This window comes from Calliphora vicina, chromosome 5 (assembly GCF_958450345.1).
Source record: "Calliphora vicina chromosome 5, idCalVici1.1, whole genome shotgun sequence".
Taxonomy (NCBI): Eukaryota; Metazoa; Arthropoda; class Insecta; order Diptera; family Calliphoridae; genus Calliphora; species Calliphora vicina.
Genome location: NC_088784.1, coordinates 56924784 through 56952468, shown reverse-complemented (window position 1 = coordinate 56952468; position 27685 = coordinate 56924784). Strand labels below are relative to the sequence as shown.

The 27685-nt window shown below is 29.7% G+C and overlaps 1 protein-coding gene across 2 annotated transcripts in view; it reads right to left on the bottom strand.

Moving 5' to 3' along the window:
- The window catches only part of Tsp42Eg (Tetraspanin 42Eg), a 38445-nt gene extending 20016 nt beyond the window's left edge, over positions 1–18429 (bottom strand). The window contains exons 1-2 of one of the 2 annotated variants that reach the window (XM_065511683.1): positions 18164–18429; positions 17899–17995 (exon numbers count right to left, since the gene is read on the bottom strand). In XM_065511683.1, coding sequence (XP_065367755.1) covers positions 17899–17958 — 60 coding nt within the window. In that variant the 5' untranslated portion in view covers positions 17959–17995; positions 18164–18429. The remainder of the gene's footprint in view (positions 1–17898; positions 17996–18163) is intronic. The other variant, XM_065511684.1, reaches the window with a different exon arrangement.
- Between the last annotated feature and the right edge of the window lie 9256 nt (positions 18430–27685).

Genomic DNA, 27685 nt, shown 5'->3' with positions numbered 1-27685 from the left:
AAATATTTTTTGTTATTTTTAATGAAGTATTAGTCTTAACTTTTAAATTTTAAATTAGTGCACAGAAATAAATTTAAACCATTTTGAACTTAAAAATTTAGTGCATAATTTGAAGTTGCACTCAAATTAGTGCAGAAATCAACTAATTTAATTTTGAGTGCAAAATTTTTTAACTCACTATCACTAATGTTTAGTAAGGCTGATAATTTTCAACTCAGCACTAAATATTAACAAAATGATAGCACTAATTTTGCACTATCACTAAGTATTAGTGCAAACTGCAAAATTAGTGCACTACTATGCACCATCTATGCTATGTGCCAAGTTTCATTGTCCTTCGACAACTTCTTCTATTTTTAGCCGCTCTTTATATGAACCTCAACCAATGTATGTCGCTTTCCGGTACGTAAATCATCGTTAGTTATCAGTTCTCCACGATCGTAAGAATCAGGTGGCTGATAATTTTAGCTCAAATCAAAATTTAATGGCTTTCGAACTAAATATTTTTAGTTAGCATTTTAATTTGATATATTTTTTCAATAACAAAAAAACAAATGTTTTTATTATTTTAACATGCATATTTACTAGATGGGTAAACAGTTTGCCGTAAGAAGGAGGTTATACTTTGGAAATATTAATAGAAATTCACTAAAGTATAATGAATATTTCGATAAAGCAGCAGAGAATCACAATTGTCAAGAACGAGAAAATACTGCATATGGTAGATAACATTACGGAATATGAAGACAAAATTATGAATATAAAGACAAATACAAGAGAATTTGAGCCTTATACTCCTAATCGTTCGTTCGGAAATTGATCTAATCCTTATTACAAACGTAACGGATAAAATATGTCGCGTTACAAATGCCGAGTGCATAATCATAATAAAGATTGTAAAAATAAAACAAATGCAAACATTTCATATTAAAAACTTTAAACATAGATACATTAATCCATTTTAATTTGGAAAAATGTCTTTAAAAATTATGTTCCAATTCGCTGATTTTTTTATTTTTCTAGAGGCAGCTGAAAATGAGTTTTACTTTTTGTATCTTTCGTTATCCCATGTTTATTGATAATCTGCTAGATACAACTAATCGACAAAATATATTTTTTGCACTGTAATGTAAATAAGAATAAAATTAAGATTTAATTTTATCCGAACGCGACAAAAAAATTTCCGTAAAATGTGAAAATTATAAACGGTTTAACAAACTTATATTTATACTAGCTGTCTCGGCAAATGTTTATCTGCTCACACAAAGTTTGAGGACTCCCACTATAATAGTCCTCCAGATATAAAATAATAAGGTGCCACGCCCATTGTACCTATTGGTCATTGGTCAATTGTGAATCTAACCCACCCAGAGACCCACAAACAATTTCATCGATACAAATATGTTGAAACCAATTGATATTATATACGATATTTACAAAGGCCTTGGCAATGTCTATATTAGAAGCATAATTTGTGTGAAGTCTATCAATAGATGCACAAATTTGCCTTTTATAGTTCGTAATAAATCCTACGATTATTATCCACTATTGAAATCTTTCAACTTAAAAACAATTTAATAAATTATTTTCAATAAATACAATTAGTTGTTATTCAAACTTGAATGACTTAAAATTCCGTAAACAAAAAAAAATAAACTTGAAATTTTAAAAAAATGGCAAAAATTGGCAATTAAATATTTATTAAACGTATTAATTTTAAAAATTTTTGTTTATTTAGAGCATTAAACAAAAAAATATTAATAAATTTTTATAAGACGGAGGGTGGGGAGCTGAAATGTTTACTCGTATTAAACTGTGTGTGTTTTTTTTAGAGCAAGAAGCACCCACGTTGAGTTTTTTGCATAAAATTTTGTTATTTTTTTGTTTCATAAAAATCAATGATTTTCAAAATTCAAAATATGTAGTATATATTTTTGGAAAATATAGTTTTGTAGTGTGTTGATGTCATTCTTTTGAGTTGTTTATTTTTCGTCTTCAGAAAATTGTGTATGATTTTCAATGACACCATGAAAAACTAAAATTAAATAAAGAAAAAAACTTTTCTTCATTACTGACATACACACACTATTTGTGTTTGTGTCACATTCGTTCATATATAAAATCGAATGGAAAATAGGGAACTATGTATGGGGAAACTGCAGAAGACACTAGACCATATACACACCCCCAATGGAATAGTTGCGCTGAGTTTCCCCAGTTTTTCATCAACAAGTTATTTCAGTAAAATTTATTAATTTCTTTATTATACATACATACATACATACAGTGACGGACAATACAATAGAATCACTACATATGAATTCGATTAAAGCGGTAAAACTACAAAATTTGATTTCAAAATTTAAAATTTGTTCATTATATATTAATGCTCATAACGTAAACAATAAATAGAAAAAAACAAAATAAAAAAATAACACATTCTTATGTTAAAAACGATGTCAAATCTAAAAGACTAAATAAAATATGCGACATTCAAATAGAATCAATCAGTCTTAAAATGATTAAAAATAAAAAATCATAAGAATTCGATGTTTCTTAATATTTTGTTGCATATCAATTATTTCTAATAACAGCATCAAATCTTTTGGGTATTGAATTTAACAAACTTTCGCATGTAGATCGGGAAATTGCATACCATATTTCCTGAATTTTCTGCCAAAGTTCTTCCTTGTTTTTCAATTTTTCAGGTCCGAGTTTGTCTTTTACTATTTTCCATAGTGATTATCCATATTTTCTTTAATCCAATAAATTGGACCAACGCAATACCAAGAAAAGCATCCCCATATAATGTTTAAACGTTTTTGGTTTTTGCCATTTTTTCGACGTCTAACCCATGTCTTATCATCACTACCAATTAAATGAATGGTCGTTTCGTCCGTCCACAACACATTTTGCCACTTTTTTATATTTTCTGGCCCACACCAATCCTTATGATTGCTCCTGGTTTTAAATGAAATATTGGTAGTGATTTTATTGTAATGTCCGTCACTGTATACAGAGTCTTATTTCTGTAAAATATTTTTAAACTCAGGTAATTGGATTAAATAAACATTTTTATATTTATGTGGACCATTTTGTTAACAAATGGACTAAGTAAACATTTTTTATATTTATGAAAACTTTTTAAATGAATCATACGGCAAATAAGAACAAAATGTTTGTTTCAAATTGCATTTTCATTTAATGTATAATAAACTACCATAAAAGGAAATAAAAATTACTATGAAGTATCATTGCCCATATTGACCTCTTAAACAAAAGTCAAACTTCGAATTTCCAAACTATTACACTGTTCAACCGTCATTTGTCAGATGTCCTTTTAAATGGACTTTAAAATTTCAAAATATAAACAGTTTTCAAAAATAGTTGATACCACAATGGGTAACAAATAAAAGCTAAAAAGTAGTTTACAGAGGGTACCAGTCTGCCAGGATCGAGATAGGCACATATGATGGTATCTTCAAAGAGGAGACGAATAACACAGGGCAACAAAACCGAAAAAATGTTGGAGGCTTTTTAAACCACTACACAATTTTGATGTATTGTGGTTCCAGTAGCACAAAAATGGTAAAATTTTTAAATTCTATGGATAGATTTTATTTAAAAGTTTTATTATTATCGAAGTAAACTTAGACATGTTCAAATTTACATAACCTTTAATCAGGTTATATATTGCGTTGTAATCGGCTCAGTACTTTCGGAGTTATAATAACAAATTGAAAAAAAATATATATTTTTACGTGAAAATATATTTGTTTGTGTTTTAAAAAACTCATGAAAAATCGAAAACAGCAGAACTTGTACTTACTTTGCCGTCTATAATGAGATATCGAAGATAAAAATCGATTGATTCTTTTCGAATTTATTCACAATTAAGTGAATTCGCTCATTTTCACAAAATTTAACTTTTTTGTTTGATATACATAAAATTGAGTAGTTAATGTCCTTCTTTCGATTGATTGAATGTTGAAAGCATTTTCCCCGTGCTATGTACAAATTTTCAAATATATATTGCGTTTTAAACGGCTCAGTAGTTTCGGAGTTATAATAACAAATTGAAGCAAAAAATATATTTTTTATGTAAAAATATAAAATTTTTTTGTTTTAAAAAAATCATGAAAAATCCAAAACGGCAGAAATTGTTTATATTTATTGCTTTATCGCAAAGCAACATGTGCGTACAAGCGTGTACTTTGAGTGTAAATTTTACATGTGTTTTGTTTTTGTTAAAATTTTTGTTACAATCAATCAAACCTACAAAAATCTAACGAACGGTTTTCGGTTTATTCGAAAATTTTCATTTTCTAAAAAATCGGATTCAAATACGGTTTTAGCTGAAAAACCCGGTTAACCGTTTTTAATAGATCTTCTTTTATTTTAATAGAAAAAATTAGATTGCAAATAATGGGTATATGTATTTTAAAGATATATTTTTACACCTAACAAACAATTGAAAAGGAAACAAACAAAAAATATATATAGAAAATCACAACAAGTTTCTGTTCCAGAAAAAACATTGTTTTCAATAAACTTGAAATGAAAATTAAAAAAAAATAGCGGTATTCACAATGTAGAGTACTTGACCTAGTAAAAAAGCAGAAAAGCTATTTATTGACAAACATTTCAATTTCGAATGTATGTATTTGGTTTATAGTTTTTTGATATTGTGCTCTTTTACTACATTACCAGGCCAAGTAAATGATACAGAAGTTCTGGGTTTAACGTGGAGTATCGTCCGTTAAAACTATGTTGACAGGATTTATTTAACAATATTCTTCTCACGATTTTGGGATTTAACCACAGCCACCACGTGATCAATTCCTTGGGCGTGTAGTCCGATGTATATGTAGCACCTTTTGATCTCGGATTGTAATAACACCAAATTCCGGGAATCACCAAGATAACATGCCCCGGGGTGAATTTGTATACGATGTGCAAAGGTGTCGATTTAAGCTTTAAGCTATGAAACACATCACTTGTCATTCTGCAAGAGGTCAATGCCGTAGGACTAGATGGCCGCAGTAGAAAGAATTATCTTTCTCATTCCTTCCTTCTATTCTTTCTGAAATTTTAATAATTTCGAAAGTAAAAACTGTCTTGGAGTAGCCTTCAAAAACTAATCTTTGATCTTCACCAGCTTATATCAAATGAAACTTAAACTCAAGTGTTTCTCCATTCCCCGTTTTATGTATTTTTCATACATAAATAATTATTTATGTTCATTATGCATTTAACCTTAACATTTTTGGCGGCACAGATAGAAAATTAATTCCGTTTCTATTTTACTTTACTAGGGGGGATCTACGATATATTTACAAAGAGTTTGAGTATAAGTATTAAACAAAACTATTTAGAGAAGAGTTCAACATGCCTTACAAGTATTTCGCTATTGGTTGTATATAACAAAAATGTAAATGTGATTTATTAAATTAGAATTTGTTTTCAGAAAAGTTTAGTTTCTAACAGCAAACAAACAAACAAAAAAACGGAACCAACATTAAAATTAGATTTGTTTGTAAACATTTCAAGACACACACACAATAATTAAACAGCAAAACTTAAGATATACAAAAATAAAAAAAATTAAAAAACTTTTAATGGAAAATATGCATAAAACAATAGAATATGTTCCTCTATATACATATCTTCATCTATCTTTATATGGGATGGAGGTAGTTAAAGCAGACAACCTTAGAAATTCATTTAACAATCTACAGAGAGCGAGTGTGAGTGAATGAGATCCCACATAAAATACTATCTAAATATCTATTATTATACCCATCTTAATACGAATGCCCGTCTATGAGTGGAAACGTTTGGGTAGGTCTCAATGACATCTGTAGGAAAAAAGTATAATTTTATTGTAAAACATTAAATAATTTGTCTAATTTTTCACTATCATTTGACACTTTTTTATGTTTGAATCTCATGACGATCATCGTCATTATCATGATTATTATGATGATATTAGGCGATTGTATTTGTGTGAAATGATAATATTCAACGCAAATAGTATCAACTAAATATGGTCGTAATTACAGTACGTTGACAACAGTTTATTTTGTTTTATATAGATTTATTATTATTGTGCGTCGTACTGTCATACAAATACACACATTTTTTACACGCAAATATTTATCTTATCAGTAGTAATTGCCAACATAAAGTAGTGTTTAATTATAGCTTTCAAATGTTCTTATTTTTTTCTGTTTTATTTAATCATTTACTATTTAGTAAGGAGTGAGATCGAAAAATTCTTAACATACATATATGTTTATAAAAAAGAAACCACTAAACTTACAGCTTTAATTTTTTTTTTATTTGATTGAAATTATTATTACAATTTACAAAAAAAATTATTTTTATAGTTTTAATCACTAGTGATGAAATTTTGAACCTTTTTCGGAAACCCTTCCATTAACGTTTTTATAGTGCTTTCTGTCACTTTGCTCGAACATGTAGTCCATCTCCGTTTAAAATCTACCACACTTTTGGACACCTTTTTTGTACTCTTCAATTCTCTTTTAACAAGAGCCCAATATCTCTCCACTGGCCTTAGCTCCGGGCAGTTTGGAGGATTTGCCTCTCTTGGTACAAATACCACATTATTGTTCTTGTACCACTCAAGGGCTTGTTTGCCATAGTGACAGGATGCCAAGTCAGGCCAAAAATAAGTGGACACATTATGAAGTCTTATGAATGGAAGCAGCCTTTTTTGTAAACATTCCTTGATGTAAATTTCGGTATTTATAGAGCCCGTTGTAACAAATGAGTGGCTTCTTTTGCCGCAACTGCATATTGCTTGCCATACCAAGAACTTTCTGGGAAATTTTGTCTGCTTTTGGGTCCTAAACTTTTCTTCAACATTCCCTCGAGCATCAGCAACATAAAATTTTTGACCTGGAAGTTGCGAAAAATCTGCCAGAACATACGTTTCGTCATCCATTATGCAGCAAGAATATTTTTTTATAAAACTTGACTTCAATTTCCGTGCTCTGTTTTTGGCCTCTAAATTTTTAGTAGCGTTCCTGTCAGGAACTTTTTGAGCCTTGTATGTTTTTAAACCTGCATTAGCTTTAACTTTTCGTACCAAATAGTCCGAGCACTGAGCTAACCGGGCTGCTTTCCTACCGGATGTGTTGGGAGCTCTTTTGAAAATGCGTTCTATTTTTTTGGCTTTAGAAACATCATGTGGACCATTCCTTCTACCTGAACCAGGTTTTCTATCAACTGACAAGTTCTCCCGGTACTGTTTAATAACATTGGAAACAGTTTGACGGCAGACCTTTGTATGCTTGGCCAACTTTTTGTAAGACCAAGTTGGGTTTTGTTGAAAATATTTAATAATTTCAGTACGCACTTTTTTCTGGTCACTCATTTTAATCAGATTAACAAAAAAAATAATATAATTGACATTACACATAATAACTGACATGTTTTTCAAAGGTAACTTGATCAAAAAAAAATTCAAATAATACTTGGGTTAAAAAATGTAATGAAAAACGTGTGTTAAGAATTTTTCGATCTCACTCCTTATTTCTGCTTTTTATTTACTATTTATTTTAATTTCATAAATAGGTATTTATTGAAGTATATTTTTTGAATTTGAACTAATATGTATTTTAGAATTTTGATATTCTTGTTTTTGCAAAATATTCATAGTCTGATAATATTTGGACTTGACACAGAAATTAAAACTAGGTTAAAGTTTTAGACAATCATTCATTCATTTAGACATCAAAATATGTATGTACGTCTTTTTGTGTGTTCATTAGTATGAACGTTCATTTAAAAGAGATTACAAAATTGCTTGCAAAAAGTTCTTTACATAGTTGTCTAGAATTTACTTATTTCAAATTTAACGACTTATTTTTATTCTCAGTAAAAAATGTTTATGTAAATAAGGTCGCATGACTGCTATTAAAAGTTTTCGGTTTCAGTTAAAGTGAACGATTTGAAAATACTTACGATTATTTAAAGTATTTTACCGACTGTTTATACTTACCCTACACCAACATAGTGGGCAGTGTATATTGGGTTAGCGCTGATGTTTGTAACCTGCAAAAATATTGTCCCAACACCCACCTTAAAGTATACCGATCGCCTCAGGATAACTTTCACTGAGTCAATTAAGCGATGTCCGCCCGTCTGTCTGTCCATGTAAACCTTGTATTTAAGCTACAGGTCGCAATTTAAAAGATAATAATTTGGTACAAGCTTTTATATTGCCCCAAGGACGAAGCCTATTGAATTTGGTTATAATCGGTCCATTATTTCTCCTAGCCTCCATACGATTGCCCTACCTGATAATAGTTAAGCTCTCACAAATATCTTAGTTGTATAAGTATCCAAACCAAATTCAGCACAAATAAGTTTTATATAAGCCAAACTCGCACTATCAAATATTGTAACGGTCGGTCCATAATTAGTCATAGCTCCCATATAAGGCCCACTTCCGAAAATCATTTTAACGAGTATAGATTTCTTAAAAATGTTGGTATTCAAATAAAATTCAACACAAATAAGTTTCATATATACAGAAGACAAAAACTTCATCTTCAAGGTAAAATTCGCAAAAAACTTTAAAAAATTAGATTTTTACCTTTTTTCCCCTGTTCAGGTCCATAGGTAGCAAACCGTTCAAAATTCAAGGAAACAATCAACTACAAAAATGTACTTAAGATCTCAATAATCAACTTTCTAGAATATATAAACTTCCTAGGAATGATTCTTAAAACCGTTTAGTTAGGTCAATATAAGTTAGTAAGAAAAAACTAAAGGATTAAGTGTTCTGGACCATAAAACATTAAATTATTATAAACTAAAGCATAATTTTAGGCAGCTATAAAAAATGAATTTCTAAATTTATTTGGAATTTTTTAAAGTTTTCTGCGATTTTGATTTTGAAGATGAAGTTTTTTGATTTTATATGACAAGGGCTACAACTTTGCCTCAGAGAGTAAATCAAAATTCCGAACTGTTTGCAAGTTATGACCCTGAGAAAATTATCACTTTTTTGCAAAAATGACACCGAGGGCCCAAATCTTTAGCGGCCAATAAAAAAAGTGCATGACTTTGGGCAAAACTTTTATTCGTGTTATTTGTTCAAAAATGTATTTAAATAAAAGTAACCGAATCATTTTTTAAATCAGTTCCGTCAACCGAATATTCAGCAATTTCGATCACAATTATCGAATTGTGTGATAATTCATACAACCGACAGAATACGATTGGCGACAAAATCGGTAGCAATGACGAATCGGGTTTCTGTGTGTAGTTTAGTGGACTAAGCATGAAATATTATAAGCTACTGTGTCTAATAAAATAAGTAGCCAAAAGCATTTTTAATATCTAAAATAAAGACACTGCATGACTGGTTATCTCAAGTACATGACTAACTGAACAAACTCCTGGATCAGGTCGGTTATCATTTGGGCTGATAAAAATGCCCATCATACGGTCAGGAAAAACTCGAGCATAGACTCACATCTAGGAGTCGAAATTTGATTTGCTATAATCTTGATGTATTAAATAAAGGATCAGAGCCAACCTTTGTTGTTGCGTATAGATGTAAGTTACTAGAAGTTCAGCTAGTTCTAAGCATTATGATAGGATCAGAGAATAAAGTGCCCCTAGGAAATGTGAATTTTCTGACAATTTAAATGTACATAGATTTCGAAATAAAAGTCAATGAGTTGGTAGTGCAAGAAGCCTTTTAGAAACAGGAGAAAGACGGATGTGCGAGGGGACACAATAAATTAAAATATTTTTTATTACTTATTTGGTACGAATTATAATAAAAAATGATCAGAGTTTAGAAGAAGGCGTTGGCAACTTCTGAGTCCTAAAGCTTCTCTTAAAATGCAATGGAGTAACGGTTTTGAAATTAGTAGTCGAGATGTTAATAAATTTCAAAATTATCAAATATTTCCTTAAGAAAATTATGATTTACATTCATCTGGTTAAAATTAAATGAATAAACTAATAATTGCAACAAGTTTGGTGCTTTTATATATTTAATAACGTAGTTATACTCAATTCCATTTAACAAAAAAATTAACTTAGCTCGTTTGTATACCACAAAATGGGTTTAGCTCTTTTGCAGATCACAATATTACAACGAGAAAAACGAAATAATTGTAAATGTTTTTTAAGCCATTTATGTATTGTATTTTACTTATTCTAAAATTTTTTTTTTAAATCTCAATTTTCATAAAAAGTGAACTTATCACGTTTGCATAGTAAGCTAATAATTTGTTTTGTATTTCTATAATGACATAAAATAAGGAAGTTCGATGTTATAATATTGTAATAAACATAAATAAACATCTGTTTAAAATAAATTTAATTTCCCCCAAATGCGTGTTAGAGATTAATAAATCATGGACTGATCTTTCAATGATGTTTCTTTTTATTATATATTCAATTTAATAGCTTAAAAATTATTAAGCCAAAAAGTATCTAATATAAATCGCAAACTACTATTATTAAATTTCAATAGTAGATTTAAGGGTTTCAAATGTTTATAAAGAAAATACTGATAAAAACCAAACCAACTAAATATAAATATTATGTAATTTTATAGCTTTTATTTAACCCTGTAATAATTTATTTATTTTTTTATTGTTAAAGAGTTTTAACAACTTAATCAACTCGTTGTAATTATTTTCTCATTTAAAAAACACACACAAATTTACTTTATTAAACTTGCAGACTGACAAACAACTAGACAAAGATCTTTGAGTATGAAAAACCAACATCATAAATTTCATTAACTGACAAATCTAATCACAATGTTTTCGAATAAAAATTTTTCAACATTTTTTTATTTGAAAAATCACCAAAATTACACTCGTTGAAAAATGGGCAAGTAAACATCAAAATATCTAATTTTAAATTGAACGCTCAACATAAATTATGTTGAAAGAAATACAAAAAGTAAATGAATGAATTGTACTCGTCGAACTACAACTTAGAATCGGCTGTCAGTCAGTCATAGTGATTGTCTGCCTGTTTGTTTATGTTTAATACCCCTCGCATGTGTTTCATTTGTCAGATTGTTTCCACTTGTTGAATATGTTTGCGGCAATTTGAAAAACAAAACATCAAATACAATTTAATAAATAACAAAACAAAACAGCTACTACTGTTTTACTTTGTAGTGATAAATATTCTTTAAAGATTGTGCAACGTATTTTTTTATTTATTTGAAGACCGGTCAAGTCAAGGTGGAAGAATTAGAAAAAACAACAAATCCACATGAACGCCATGCTCTATGGAAAATCTTTTACAATATACCCTACACTAAGCACTGTCAAAATGTTAAAATTGGCTAATGACGGCAATAATGTTACGAATATGGGTTTTCTAGAGGTTCATCATATTTTTCAATTCTAAAAACAAGTAAGAAAGTGTAGTCGGTCAAGCCCGACCATATGATACCCTACGCCAATCTAATTATGGAAAAATCGACATAAAATTAGGTGGCATGACTTCTGTATATATTAAACCTGTTTGTATTGAATTTTATTTGAATACCAACATTTTTAAGAAATCTACACTCATTAAAATGATTTTCGGATGTGGGCATTATATGGGAGCTATGACTAATTATGGACCGATCGTTATAAAATTTGGTGACATGACTTTGTATATATATAAATTATTTGTACTGAATTTTATTCGAATACCAACATTATTAAGATATTAATGCCAGTTTAAGTGATTTTCGGAAGTGGGTCTATATGGCAGCTATGATTAATTGTGGACCGATCATCACAAAATTTGGTGAAGCGAGTTCGGATTATATAAAACTTATTCTTGCTGGATTTGGTTTGGATATCTATATAACTAAGATATTTATGAGACCTTAACTATTTTCAGATAGGGCAATCGTATGGGGGCTTGGAGAAATAATGGACCGATTCTAACCAAATTCAATAGGCTTCGTCCTTAGCAATTGACGTGCTTATACCAAATTTTGTCGAATTATCTTTGAAATTGCGACCTGTAGTTTACATGGACGGACAGACGGACGGACGGACATCGCTTAATCGACCCAGAAAGTGATCCTGAGCAGATTGGTATACTTTATGGTAGGTGTTGGGGCAATATTTCTGCACGTTACAAACATTGGAAACAAATTTTATTTTAATGATAGAACTACAATAATAATAAAATGATAGAATAGAAAATGTGCTAAATACCAAAATATGAATTATAAGTCACCAAGTTTTAAATAGTTCACAATTTATCATTTGAAACCTTACCATTCTACTGAATGTGTTTCACTTGTTTGTTACCAGAATTTGTTTATATTTGAATTACTAGATTGCAAATAAATGAATTTTGAGAAAAAAAAAAATATTTGAATTACAGGTGATGATCGATCGACAAAATGCCAAGCTTAATACTTTAATGTAGGCTAACTGACAGCCCAATATACATAAAAATATCGCATTAAATGTAAACACACTCAATCACTCCGTCGACTTTTGAATGAATCGAAAATATTCCATCATATAAACGCCGCGGCGCGCCGTACAAACATATAGTAGTATATTTTAGCCTTTTACAAAAATAAATAAAATTTAAAAAAAGAAATTAATATTTTCTTCGATTTCCATCAAACTCACAATCTTTCACAAGCATTGATTTAAAAATTTTATCCAATTTAGAAGCTACCAAGATGATTCGAAAAATCATCGAACACTAAATACACTGTGACTAGAGTTTTTCTTTTCCCGCACATTTTCATTTCCCGGGATCCCGGTAATTCTCGCCTAGAACAAGTTATTCAATTTTTCGTTAAAAATCTAAAAATGTCTTTGGTTTTAAAATGTATTTGGATACAAATAAAAATTTAATATAAAGAGATAAATATTTAATTTTTTTTTTAATTTTGAATTGCATTGCGTTGTTTATTAAATCAGAAATTAAGTAAAGATGTTAATTAAAACTTGATGATAACCCAATAATATTAAACAAAATTCAATTCCACGGAAGGTGGTTTTAAAAAAACCAAAATACTAAAATAGTTACAATTTCGATCGGATAGAATTATGTGACAGCCGTGGACATTCATGAGTTTTTGGAATAATTTGAATAATGAACTTGTTATTTGTCTATTTGGGTTAAATCTTTTTTCGTGTATGAATCTCCTCGTCGGGCACTACAAAAAACCTTGTCTTAGCTATCAATTAACTCTTATAGCTTAGGAGATATTCGCATTTCAAAAGTATTCTCTTCTAAGACTTGGACCAAACATTTATTGCTTTTATAGAGAGACTTCTGATAATTTCCTGTACTATGCGCTAACATCTCGAAAGTTGAGTAATTTCACCCTTATTTTGGAATTTTTGAAGAACTTTGAATAATTCCGCGTGATCGACTAAGGATTCTCTGCCTGTCCGGTGTGCATAATAGGATATTGAATTGTAGAAAACGGTGGGTCATCTGTCTATCCATAGAATTAAAAAAATTTACCATTTTTGTACTTAGGTAACCATGATGCATCAAATCTATATAGTGGTTAGTGAAGCCTTTTTTGCTGTTAACCTGTGTTATCTTTAAAATTTTATTATATACACACATATGTTTTTATTTTATAACATGCAAGTTAAAATAAAAATCAAATTTTAAATTATTTTAAATTTTAACTTTAAATTTTAATAGACCACTTTGAAATTGACCCTTTTAAAAGTTGCAATGAACTTTTAGATTTAAATAAGTTGATTTAAATGTCACTGGTAAATTTAATGTTCCAATTCAAACAATATTGAAATTTTCTATTTGATCATTTCAAATAAATGACTTAAGAAGTTTTAATACCTCAATGTATGTATGAGTGGTTGATAGATTAAGAAAATTTGTGTATTTTAAATTAAATTTGAATGAAATAAATGTAATGAATGTACGATATGCATGTATGTATGTAAGAAAATACGAGTACTACGTGAAGTATTTGAATTAATTTCTATGACTACATAGTAAAACTATTCACTATCAAATACCACGCGGCATAAACTCACATAGAGACTTTGCTTACATACATTCATATTTAAATAAAATTCTACATACATACATATATTTACAATTACAAATAAAACGTTTGAGACAAGTGAAAAAATAAAATGCACCTTAAAGCTTCTCCTCCAATATATACTGACGACGAGTACATTTATAGACCTCATTGGCAAGAAGGTTAATAAAATGGTAATAAATTGGTGTTGTTGCAGCTGCTGCTTCTATTGCCGCTTATTTTGTTGTTGGCACGTAAACAAATACTTAAAAAATACACAATATTTTGACTAGATATTGATAAGTTTTTTTTTTTGCTCGAAAATACTCGTAGCTAAGAAATATGTACATATGTATATACAATTTGCAATGTTCCTAATGTTAAATTAAACAGTAACAATAGTAATAGAACTGGGTCTGAGGCGACGTTTTGAATACCCTATCCATAGAAAATGTATCAGAGATGTCAAGTTTATCATTTCTATTGATATTTCGATGAATCGGAAATGTATAACTATCAACATCATATATTAAACAAGTAAGAAAGTATGGTCGGTCAAGCCCGACCATATAATACCCTACACCAAGTAAATGAGTAAAAATATTTTTCTTTTAAAATATCAATAATTTATATTTTTGAGTGATTTTTGGAAGTGGGCCTTATATGGGAGCTATGACCAATTATGGACCGATCACCACAAAATTAGGTCGTGTGATTTATGTCTATATTAAAGTTAACTATGTTGAATTTTGTGTGTATACCAACATTTTTAAGCGATTTATGCACTTTAAAGTGATTTTCGGAAGCGGGTCTATATGGGAGCTATGACTAATTATGGACCGATCGTAACAAAATTTGGTGACATGAATTTTGTATATATAAGAATTATTTGGAGCGAAATTTGTGTAGATACATAGATAAATTAAACATTTATGACCGATAAAGTCCAATTTCGAGGGGACATTTGTATGGGGGCTAGGTGAAATAATGGACCGATTTCAGCCAGTTTCAATAGGCTTGGTCCTTGGGCCAAAAAAGTAATATGTACCAAATTTGATCGAAATATCTTCAAAATTGCGACCTGTACTCTGCGCACAAGGTTTACATGGACAGCCAGCCAGCCAGCCAGCCAGCCAGCCAGCCAACCAGACGGACGGACAACGGACGGACGGACATCGTTTAATCGACTCAGAAACTGATTCTAAGTCGATCGGTATACTTTAAGGTGGGTGTTAGACTAATATTTTTGGGCGTTACAAACATCTGCACAAACGCATAATACCCTCCCCACTATGGTGGTGTAGGGTATAAAAATAGTACAAATACAGTGAGCCTCAAAAGTGAGTTTTTTTTATCTTTTTTAATAAAAATTCTAATATTTATCCATCGATTAAAATTTTAAAGTTTCGGCTTGTTGGAGATTGGGTTGAATAATAGATTCGGTTGTGAAAAAAAAAGATTTAAATCGGACTATAATGATTTTCATGATCTTAAAAAATCAAAAAATTCTCTGGTGTTTACTCACTATTGGACTGTGTGCACATTAGAATGGGCCTTATATTTATATCTTAACAAATAAATTTCATATATTACTTACTAAATTCGAAAATATTTGATTTCGCTAAAATCACCAGACATACTTAGGAACTTACGATAGCAGCATAGATGGACTTATGTATAACTTTACTATAAAAATGGTGTTGGACCACTATTTTTAGGTGTTCGAATCAGTAATATAAATGCAAAATACTCTCCCCATTATGGTACAAAAGCTATATAAAATCAACCATACTAAAACATGCATTTTGAGGCTAAAGTGAAAAAGCCTAAACTAACCACTCTGATAATTTATTTTGTGATTGGCCCCACAGTGCAACTGTTTTTGTAATAGTGAAATGAAAAACAAGCGTTATCGGTTTTTATTTGGAAACTTTTATATTCCTTACCTAACACATATTTATAACCTAAACCAACGTAGTTGGGAGCGTATTATTTATTTGTGATAAATAACATCGCAAATAATGGTCCAACCTTAAAATATATGCATACGGGTATAATGTTGTCATCATAATCACTTTCTGAGCTAACAATGTCCGTCCGTCTGTCTGTCCATGGAAACTTGTTTGTTATTTTATAAAAACTAATAATAAGTTGAGAAAGCACTGTAGTTTCAATTTTAAATCTAGCTGGACAAAATTATACAGATTTGGTCCTTCAGAATAATGCGAAATATACTGTATGCTCAAATAAAAAATATATATTATAGACATTGAAATTAGCTTTTATTAAATTCGTATTTTTGGTCCTCACCATTGTCATATTTTAGTCATATAAAGATGTCCTATTTTAGTTCTTAAAAGTTTAACAAATTTTGTTAAAACATTTATAACATTGCCAAAAAAAAACATGGAGTCCCGTCTAATGACTAAGCTTATCTTTAAAAGCAACTTATAAGGAATGTGTCTCTATTAAAATCGTATCCCAACTCGTCCATCCCTTATATATAAATCATGTGACGTGTATCAAATGCGTACAAAATACAAAATTTGGTGAAGTTCGGATTATGATCGCGATCATAATCCGAACTTCTTTTATTTACCCCAGAAAATCACTATAATGTTTCTGAAACTCTTATTAATATCGGTATCGTTAAAGTATTCGCTTTAGTAAGTTCAATAAAAACATACGTCAATAATTCTGTGAATTGTAAGTTTCAGTACTAAATAGTTCTAAGTCTCTTAGAACTATATTTGTTAATATATTTCTTCCGAAAATAATTTTAAACCTAATTTTTCTCAAGCAAATAATATTACCAAGAGAAACTTCAACGCGAATAACTTTCGTATTAAAAATTTATTATTAATGATGTCAATTTTGAAAACAAATGTCTATAATACCAAAATTTAATAATTTAATGTCTATAAACATTATTTGTGACCTTAAAATGAAAAATAAGGAAATAAATGCACATATTTTGCGATGCTTAAAACTGCACAAAATATGATACGTTGAATGCAATTATTTAAAATTGGGAATTAATGGAAAATTTTCGAATATTTGAAAACATATTTGTTTAATTTTAAATAAAACTGTTAAAATCTTACTTTTAAGTGCATAATTAACCATTTCAACGCCTACATTTATTTTAACACAAAAAAAAATAATCGAACCAGTAAATACCACAATAACAAAAGGTGTTACGTTTTTTCAGTTTCATTCAACAAATTTATAAAATTAAGCTCTACTTTACGTCACAATTAAGTATGTCAATTCAAAACACTTAAATTTTTCCGGTTTCAGACAAGTCTAGAACGGCTCTGAAAAATATATGAAATATGGCCCACATTTAATGCTAAACATATGTAAATATAAAATTAGAAAATACGGAATAAATGCGTGGGACTAAGTGGGTGAACTACTATGGCCTTGAATAATTTTGCAAAATACGTAATAATTTTAAGATTTTAAAAAATAAAGACTACATTTCCTTCAAGCAAACTATAAAGCAAATCAATTGACAGTTTTCAAGTAGACATATTATTAATTGAACCAAAAGTAGCTATTATCCATAGTGTAGGGGGCTTGTAAAATATTGTTTATATTTGAAAAGCACTCTACGTTTATATGTATTTAAAAAAAAGAAATGCAATGAGTGTAAAACAAAATAATATATAAAATTATGAAACTTTAAATATAAATGATGAACACATCATAGGACTACTATCGGTTGGTTGCCATAATAAAAACGTATTTCCAAGATATTTAAATTCATTAGTTAAGATAGATAGATATGTTTAGTACGAGTGACATCTATGTATAGTAGATGCACATACTTATAAATTTATCTAGATACTTACTGCATATAGAAAATCCCATGTGAGTGCAAATATTTTTAACGTTTTCGTTGAACACGCCATGTTTGTTTTATTGCTGCAAATTTACTGTAACAAAATTCTTTTTTTGAAACACAAATATCACAGTAATTAATTATTTTTAATAATACTAAAATAAATAAAATGATTTTCTATAAATTTTTATAAAATTTTCTTTTAATTAATAGGTATAAGAAAATTATATATTTTTCTTTTTAATTATTACAACTATTTATTTGGTTTTTTTCACCTATTTTCTTTTTATTCGCTGCGAGTTCGAGTTTTCGTTTTTTTTTTGCGCGCCACCACACACTTTTAAAATGCCGAGTTTCTTGTTGAACTGTGCGTGTTTTTTTCTTTTTGTTCAAGAAAATTTTAAAAATAATCTCAACTGCCAATTTGCTTATTTTTTCTTTTCGTTTTTATTTTATTGTTGTTAGTATTTTCCTAAATGTTTATTTAATTTTGTTTCATCTTTTTGTTTTTAACCGTAACGTTCGCCGCATGCAAATAAACTAAAAAAAGTGTTTTTAGTCGTTTGTATTTGTTTTGATTTTCTTGTGGCGATTTTGTTTTGCGTTAAAACAAGCTCTTTGTTGTCTGGGAACACAGTGGAATGGAACCTAAACTTATTAAAAGCTTAACAATAAAAACAAAGCTTTTACAAACTAAATATACATGTATAAGTACATATGTATGTATGTATGTATGTACTTACTTGTAAATGGCAACATTGTTCAGTCAAAGCTTTTCTAATGGAGGTTAAAACGGAAATAACTTTTTTTTGTAAATTTAAAATTACTAAAAAAGCTTGGTATTCAATAACAGTGGGACCTTCGTTATTTTAAAAGAGCACTGTGGGGATTTAATCTAAGGCAGATTTAATATAATTTATTTCCATTACGCACAGTGGGAAATTTTGGTCGTTTTCTGATCATAAATCTGTAACTTTTTATCTGAATAAATAAATACCTACAATTAAGTATACTTTTTTTAAATTTATTTCTCATTGAGAAAATTATGATATGTTCAGGTTCTTTAAAAAGCTTCAGTATATCGTGATGTATGTCTTTTTTTGATTTCAAAAAAGTTTTCCTGAGAGTTGAAATATATGGATCCGATATATACATAAGCCTGTTAAAAACATCTTCGTTCGTAGCTTTTCTTGAGCATTTTCTTGCATGATGTAGTCTAAACCTTTTATAATCCTTATTTCTGGATTCCTGGGCATCTTCCGACAACTGGCCAATTGATAAAACCGCAAAATGTGTGATTATGTTCTCTCCATGAATAAGAATTTTATGACTGGAGGATGGCATATAATACCAACTATAATGGTTGACATATATTTTTGCAGTTTCTATTGCATATTTACCAAATTCTTACACCAGTAATTTTTGCGGAGCATGTATAATTTTGGAAAAATGTTTTAGCTGTGTTCCCATCATTACTGTTACCGCTTCCCTGGCGTGGTTTATCTATTATTAAACCTAACTCTTCGCGAAATTTTTTCTGTACCATTTCCTTTATCTTTCTTTTCATCATCTTCAGATTTTATGTAACATACATACTCCGCTCATACTAACGGCAAAATCTTATATAACATCAGGAAATTTAAACGGTTTAAATATTACAAAAACTTGATTTAAATGGCTGAGATAAATTATATAGTACTCGTTTTCCCTGTTTCCATCTATTAAATGGGACTAAAATACCATAAATATCTATATATAAAATACAAAATATATTAAATTTTAAAAATAAATTTGTGAGTTGGGAAGGGTTTTTATTTCCCCGGACTGCAGCCGCAGACCGCCGCAAATTTAATTCATTGAATTTAATATACAACACATTAAGCTTTAATTTTATATTAATTTTACCGCGGTGGCAAGGGGAGCTTAAAACATATACTCCACCAAAAAATTAATACTTCATCAATAGAACATTAAATAGAAAATATGCAAATATTAAGAGCAGTTTATAACCATATTTAAAGATTATGACTTAATAAATATATAAAGAAATTTTTCTATCTAATATTATTTAAAATATTTCCGGTAAAAGCTATATCATCGAAAATAATGACCTTAAATATTGTTATTTTAAAGTACAAAAATATTATATTTGAAATTCTTCATATTTGATCAATATTTTAGGATAGTTATACCAGTTGGATTTCTCCAATATTTCTATGTTATATTACACGATGTCTTAGCTTTACTATGCAAAAAAATTATGTCAATATTTAACATTTTATAAAAAGTATTTATGATCAGCTCCTATTCTACCATTTTCTACTGTGTTACGGTGGGTCTTATATGGGAATTTTTCGATATTAGGTGCTCAAAAGATCTAAAATTTATAGTTCCATGTTCTATTCGGATTTTGAATTCTTAGTTTTTTTTTTTAATTTTGATTTATTTTCTGATCTTGAAAACAATCTTAAACAAATTTATAAGGTAATTTGATCTATGTATTTGAATGGAAAAAGCAGATCTAACAGTGACGAACACGATTTTAGACCAGGAAATTCATCCACAATATTCATCAAATTGTATTCTAGTTTACATAAGTTAGGCCCCTTTCACAGTAGGCAATTAGTTGCGCAAGTCTCTTGTGGTTGTAGATACCAGAGGTAATGTCGGGTTAATGCCCGTAACCTCAACAAATTGATATCTACTGTGTAAAATAACAAGCAGTTAAATTTACCTAAAAGGTAACTTGACATTAATTTCAAATCAATATCTACGGGTAAAAATGACCAAATAATTTTACTCCATAAGTAACTAAGCACTGCCATTAATCTATTTGTTGAAATTACGGGCAGAAGGAGAAGTAAATTTTGCATGTTGTTTTGTTGTTGGGCAAGAGACTTGCGCAACTAAATTGCCTATTTTGAAAGGGGTCTTAATATCGTTGGTTAAAATGTTACAAATTAAGATCATAAATACAGAATTATGAAATATTTTTGGAATTAATGAAAATCCCAATAATGTAATTTTTTACAATTTTACCGATAGGGTCCACATTTCCTTCGGGGATGTGAAAATAATGTGGGGATATGTATATAGGGGAATCCATCATGGTTTCCAAAGTTGATTTCTGTATTCTGATCCCAGCTTTGGGATTTTAGAACATGTGGCCCAAAGTTGAAATTTTGATAGAAAATAATTCAAATTCCGAAGGGAGTACGTCCGACATATTCCAAAAATATGACATGTTTTTTATACCAAAATGTTCTCCGTAAAGATGCCTTACAGAAAAATATAAAATTACTAGCTGTCCCGGCAAACGTTGTTCTGCCATAGCTCACACAAAGTTTGAAGACTCCCACTATAATAGTACTCCAGATATGCAATAATAAATTTTTACTTTGTATGGGAGGTACCATGCCCATTGTACCTATATAGGTCAATTGTGAATCTAAACCATCCAGGGACCCACTCAAACACACACAACAAATTTCATCGAAATCGGCTCAGCCGTTAAGGAGGAGTTCAGTTACTAACACACGTACAGAAGAATTATATATATAAAGATTATATGTTCTTAAAGAATGTTTATTTTTAATAAAAGAAGAAGAAGAAGTTAAGTCACATTTTTAAATTAAAAATGATTTATTTTCGGATCCATAATTGATATTGCTCTAAGTCCATTCGGTCCAAAAGTTCGCCCTATATTTTAAAAAAGCGTAAGGCAAAATTTTTTAATTTCAATTAGAAATGCCTATTACTATATGTAAAAGATAAATAGAACATGCAAGCACTTTCCAAAAATATAAATATCTTTGAAATCGGAAACAAAAAATGGCACATGTTTAAAAATGGTTAATGTCGATGCCATAGCGCTCCTGGAGCATTTGTAGGGTCCATTTTAATAACTCAAAATCGTATACTCCTTGACTCCTTGGCGTTTAGAAATGCCAGATTTATTTCCGACAACTTTTGATTCTGCCCCACTTGCAATCTGGAATTTTATTAAAAAAAAGTGAGGAAAAACTTTAATATTTCTCATAAACTTAAGCATTTTGACATTTTGTAACGCCCATACGGCTAGGAGGTGCCATTTATAATGAAATTATTGTATGTTTACTCGATACTATAGCCAAATTCAAATATATCTGTGAATAGAACTAGCGAAAACGAAACATTTTCTAAAAATGTACGGCAATTCTTTAAAAGTTTGAGAAGGTTGTGTTTTATTCTTGATGGCGATCTTTTAAATATTATTGTCAAAATTTTATTTGACTAATGATTGCACACGATTCATTAAATTTAAATAAAACAAAGTGTGTGTTCGATGCCATTATGTGTATTCCATTACTCAGGCTGAATTTTACCGATGGAATGCGTTATGCTGGCTCTGATTGCCACTGTGGTTTGTGGCTTATTGGCATATTCCTGCGACTTAAGAAAAAGTCTAAAAGGGCCAAATCGCAAGATCTTGGTGGCCAGTTCACATCTCCACCACATACCCTCAAATCGCTCGCGCAGAATATCCAATGTGTCATGTGCTGTGTGACACGTAGCTCCGTCCTGTTGAAACCAAAGGAAGTTTGCCTGACCAAGGTCTTTCTAAAAGAAATATGTACCGATGAAGCAGCCAGCCCAAAATCCACACCCATTCATCTAGAAATGGGCCTCATCGCTGAAGATGATTTTTTGCTGAAAAACGAACAGAACATCCATTTTGATAAAACAATTTTATCATTTGCATGTGTTGTTGAACGCTATCTCCGTCTATGGTGATTTGGCAAAACAAGCTGAATAAATTACACAACAATATGTCACTGTCAACTGTCAAAGTTCGGAAGCCCCTATTGAACCACTCCAAGGCGAATTTATACAAGGTGGAGTCAGTCAAACAGCTGATCATTTTGTTTCGCTTTTTGGTTCTGTCAATGCTTGTTTTTATATTCAAACTAGTTGACCGCCCCGGCTTCGCCCGGTAGCTTAGTTCTTCAAATTTCTCCAACCCACATACACTTGCCTGTTCTTATTTATTTGCAAATAAAATATCTAAATTTGTACTGCATACTTTAGGGGGCTTTTTTTATTACAGTTGAGTGGACTCAAAAAAAATGTCCGAGTATTACCTGGAATTTTTGATTTTTTTTTCTTTATCAATCAGCCAAATTTCTTCAGCCGTTCTCACGTGATGCCATTACATACATGGACCATTTAATTTTTATATAAACCTTGTGCGCAGAGTACAGGTCGCAATTTTGAAGATATTTCGATCAAATTTGGTACATATTACTTTTTCGGCCCAAGGACCAAGCCTATTGAAACTGGCTAAAATCGGTCCATTATTTCACCTAGCCCCCATACAAATGTCCCCTCGAAATTGGACTTTATCGGTCATAAACATTTAATTTATCTATGTATCTACACAAATTTCGCTCCAAATAAGTTTTATATATACAAAATTCATGTCACCAAATTTTGTTACGATCGGTCCATAATTAGTCATAGCTCCCATATAGACCCGCTTCCGAAAATCACTTTAACGTGCATAAATCGCTTAAAAATGTTGGTATACACACAAAATTCAACATAGTTAACTTTAATATAGACATAAATCACACGACCTAATTTAATGGTGATCGGTCCATAATTGGTCATAGCTCCCATATAAGGCCCACTTCCGAAAATCACTCAAAAATATAAATTATTGATATTTTAAAAGAAAAATATTTTTACTCATTTACTTGGTGTAGGGTATTATATGGTCGGGCTTGACCGACCATACTTTCTTACTTGTTATATATATAGAAGATATCTACATATTCTAAGCTTATTAACAAAATATTTATTGTTTACATAAATAAGTAAAGCCTTCACTATTTAGTTATCTACACTATATTAAGTTTAAATACTTTGTTTAATTTTTCATGTAGGTTTTTGACATTTGTTAAGACCAATTGTTGTTTTTGTAGAAATGACACCACCTTTTATGAATTCGCCTTGGACCACTCTTTATTAATACAATATTATGTACAAACAATTGAGTTCTATCAAAAAAAACAAAAATAGTTTTTTACTACTGGAAATTCTATTCCATGTACATCGTAGATATTGTTGTACGTTGTATTGCAATTCTGATTACAGGTGCAACAATGAGAACCATATTCACTTTTCGTTATACTACAGTGAACTACAATATCTGGCGCTAACTGGACTCTGGAACTACACTGAATCAATTAAGTCTCCGTACAGAAATACTTGTAATATAAACTAGCAATTTATGGTCACTTTTCAATACATATTTAAACCTTTTTTTAATTCATTTTATAAAAAATCGTATAAACTAGAAATCAACATAAAAAAGACTACAAACATTTTCATTAAAAACATAAAAATTTACATAAATTCAATAATTGTACGAAAAATATCACCAAAAAAGTCTCCGTACAGTTAACCGTTTTAAAGCAAGGAATCCCAATATTAATCTTAATTGAATTTAATATGTGGTATATGTGGTATATATGTCATAGATGCTCAATCGGGTTGAGATCAGGTGACTGAGCTGAGCGATTTAAGTGCTTAGGAACATTATGAATAAGATATTCCTTTACTAATCTAGAGGTGTGTTTGGGATCGTTGTTTTGTTGGAAGCAATACAAACGTCCCAAGCCTAATTTTTCAGAACTTTGTTTTAAGTTTTCTTTTAATATATTAAGGTATGCATATTTATTAGGGTATTCCATTAATCGGGTTTCTGGTTTAATCGGTTAATCGAGCAAATAATTAATCGGGGTTTAGATTTATTCGGTTAATAATCGGTTAATTTAAAATTATTCGATTAACCGAATAATTTCTATTTTAATTTTAAATTGAAAATACAACAAAAACATAACAATTCAACCAAAAAATAATGGCAGATATGGTATTTGAGATCCCTTTTTTATTGAAAACTTCTGAAATAATCTTTTAAAAAAACAATATATGTAAATTAAATGTTTTCCTTTAAAACTATTTTTTTCTTAATATTTAATAAAACTTGACTTGGAAAAAACTCTCTCGCTGATGTATTGTTGGAGAAATCGAAATCATGATAAAGAATATCCAATATATCAGTTCTTTTCTAGTTATACCATTCGGGTCCTTTTTCTATTGTATTGAATACTTTTAATAGTTTCGTTAAGTTCTGATAAAAAACTCTTTTTCAAAAAAATTTCGTCTATACATGTAAATACAAGCAAAGTTTCAAATACATGTAAATTAAATATGTCAGTTTTTATACTCACTAAACATGTTTCTTGAATGTTCGAAAAAATATGTAATTTTAATTTGAAATAAGTTTTTTAATTGAAACGGAATAATAAATACAAAAAAATATGTATGTTAAAGTGAAAAAAAGGAATTTCGGTTAATCGGTTAATCGACACAAATTAATCGGTTTATTTGTGATTCGAAAACCGGTCATTTTAAATTATTCGAACAGTTAACCGTCAAAAATTAATCGGTTAACCGATTAACGGTTAATCGATTGAATACCCTAATATTTATCCATCGTGTTTTCAACAAAAATAAGATTTTCCACCCCAGATGAAGCCATGCAACCCCAAACAATAACGTTACCTCCTCCATGCTTTACGGTTAGCGTCAAATGCTTCGGATTCATTTCAGTATTTGGCATTCTCCATAACATTGCTCTTCCATCAGAACCAAAAACATTCAATTTACTTTCATCGCTAAAAATAACTCGATCCCAAAATAAAAAATCTTTATCAATATGCTCGATAGAGGCTTCTTTAAGAGCGTTTCTTACAGTTTGTGGTTTTACCGTTAATTCATCACTAGTTTTCAAGTTTCCCGCAATTACACATGCGTTAATTTTTGGAATACTTTCTACAAATCGTACAATTCTCTCTAAGTGGTGGTCTATTTTTCTTGGATGGTCAGTTCTTTGTTTATTTGCCATTGTTCCGGTTTTTTTGAACTGTTGAATAACGTACTGAATGGAAGAGCGTGGTCTTTTTACAATATCCTTGATTTTGGTTAGATTTTTTCCTTCATTTTTGCAAGTTAATAATAATTTTCTTTCTATCCATTAAAATTTGCTTATTTTTGGATTCCCTGACAACAACAAAGCTGGTCCATTCCATTCACAGCCATTAAAATTAAGCAATTGCTCAGAAAGAAGGACCTACCACATAATAAATGCAATTAAGTTTAATATTGCGATTCCTTGCCTTAAAATAGTTAACTGTACGGAAACTTTTTTGGTGATACTTTTCGTAGAATTATTGAATTTATGTAAATTTTTATGATTTTAAGGAAAATGTTTTTTTATGTTGATTTCTAGTTTTTAAGATTTTTTATAAAATGTATTAAAAAAAATTTTAAATATGTATTGAAAAGTGACCATAAATTGCTAGTTTATATTATGAGTATGTCTGTACGAAGACTTAATTGATTCAGTGTACATACTAAAGGGTGACTCCAGTATCTGGAAAGGATAAAATACCAAGTCTCATAGACACTCCAAAAACTTCCTCGAGAAACGTACGATTCTCGAACACGGACATTAATGGACCTGTCGAGGAACTCTCCTCGCCAAAAACTTCGAAATTGATTTTATTATTGATTTCGAGAATCGTTGTGTACAACATTTTAAACTTGTTAAAAATAACCAAGTTATAACCAAAATTCAAAACAACGTACATGCATTTCTTAAGCAAAATAACGTATACGTTTTGAATAATTAATTAATAAATAATATTTTACCTTATTTTAGGTAGTTTTCTAATATTTATACCCTACACCACCATAGTGGGGAGAGTATATTGGATTTGTGCTAATGTTCGTAACGTCCACAATACGATGTCCGTCCGTCTGGTAGGGTTCTATAGCTGAAACAAAAAGTCGACTTTTCGACCTTTCGACTTTTTCCGTTTTTTAAAAAGTCGACTTTTCGAACTTTCGACTTTTTAGTTAATCGACTTTTTTCGATTTTCCGACTATTTTCAACTTTTTACCATTTTAAAAAAAAAAATACATGGTTTCTACATTTATTGATGCGCCTTTTGTAATATTTAGCAATAAAAAATAAATTTATCAAGGCGATAATAGTTAGAAGAATGTTGTAAGAATTTTGTGTAGAAAAAAGCTTTATTTTATAAACTTTTATTTATTATTTACATATATTAGAAGAGAGCTACAAAAAATATTACCATAACATTATTTTATCTCTTATAGTTTACGAGATATTCACCAATTAAAATTAAAATTTGATGTTTTTGACTTACCTTGGTCTGTATTTTTGCAAATTACGGATACAAATCTCTCCCAAATTTTTTGAAATATATATCCCTTAATTAACAATAAATTTATTAGTATTATAAGGAAAAAATTATTGCAAAATCGATAAAATCGATTTTTTTATAAGCGTAAAATGTCACTGTCTTGGCGACTACTGCATTACCAAACGTCGCACAGTGGTATGAGAAAAAAAAGAGGGAAATAAATCTGTAACTTCTAAACCCTTAGTCCGATTTGAATGAGATTTCACATGCGAAAAGGTGAAGTGTTGTCGAGTTTAAGTTTTGAATCTGGACATCATGATAGGACACCTCGGGTATGGTCAATCTTAAAAATTATCCTATTTCTTCGTTTGTGTTCCGATTTCAAAAAAATTACATATATAGAATCGTCTCATATTTCTGATTTTCTGGTTGAATTTTATGTTTTGGTGTATTCAGGGACTTATATTAAAATTTCACGGATAATATTTTTACGGAACATTTTAATCCCGTAATGGGACAAAA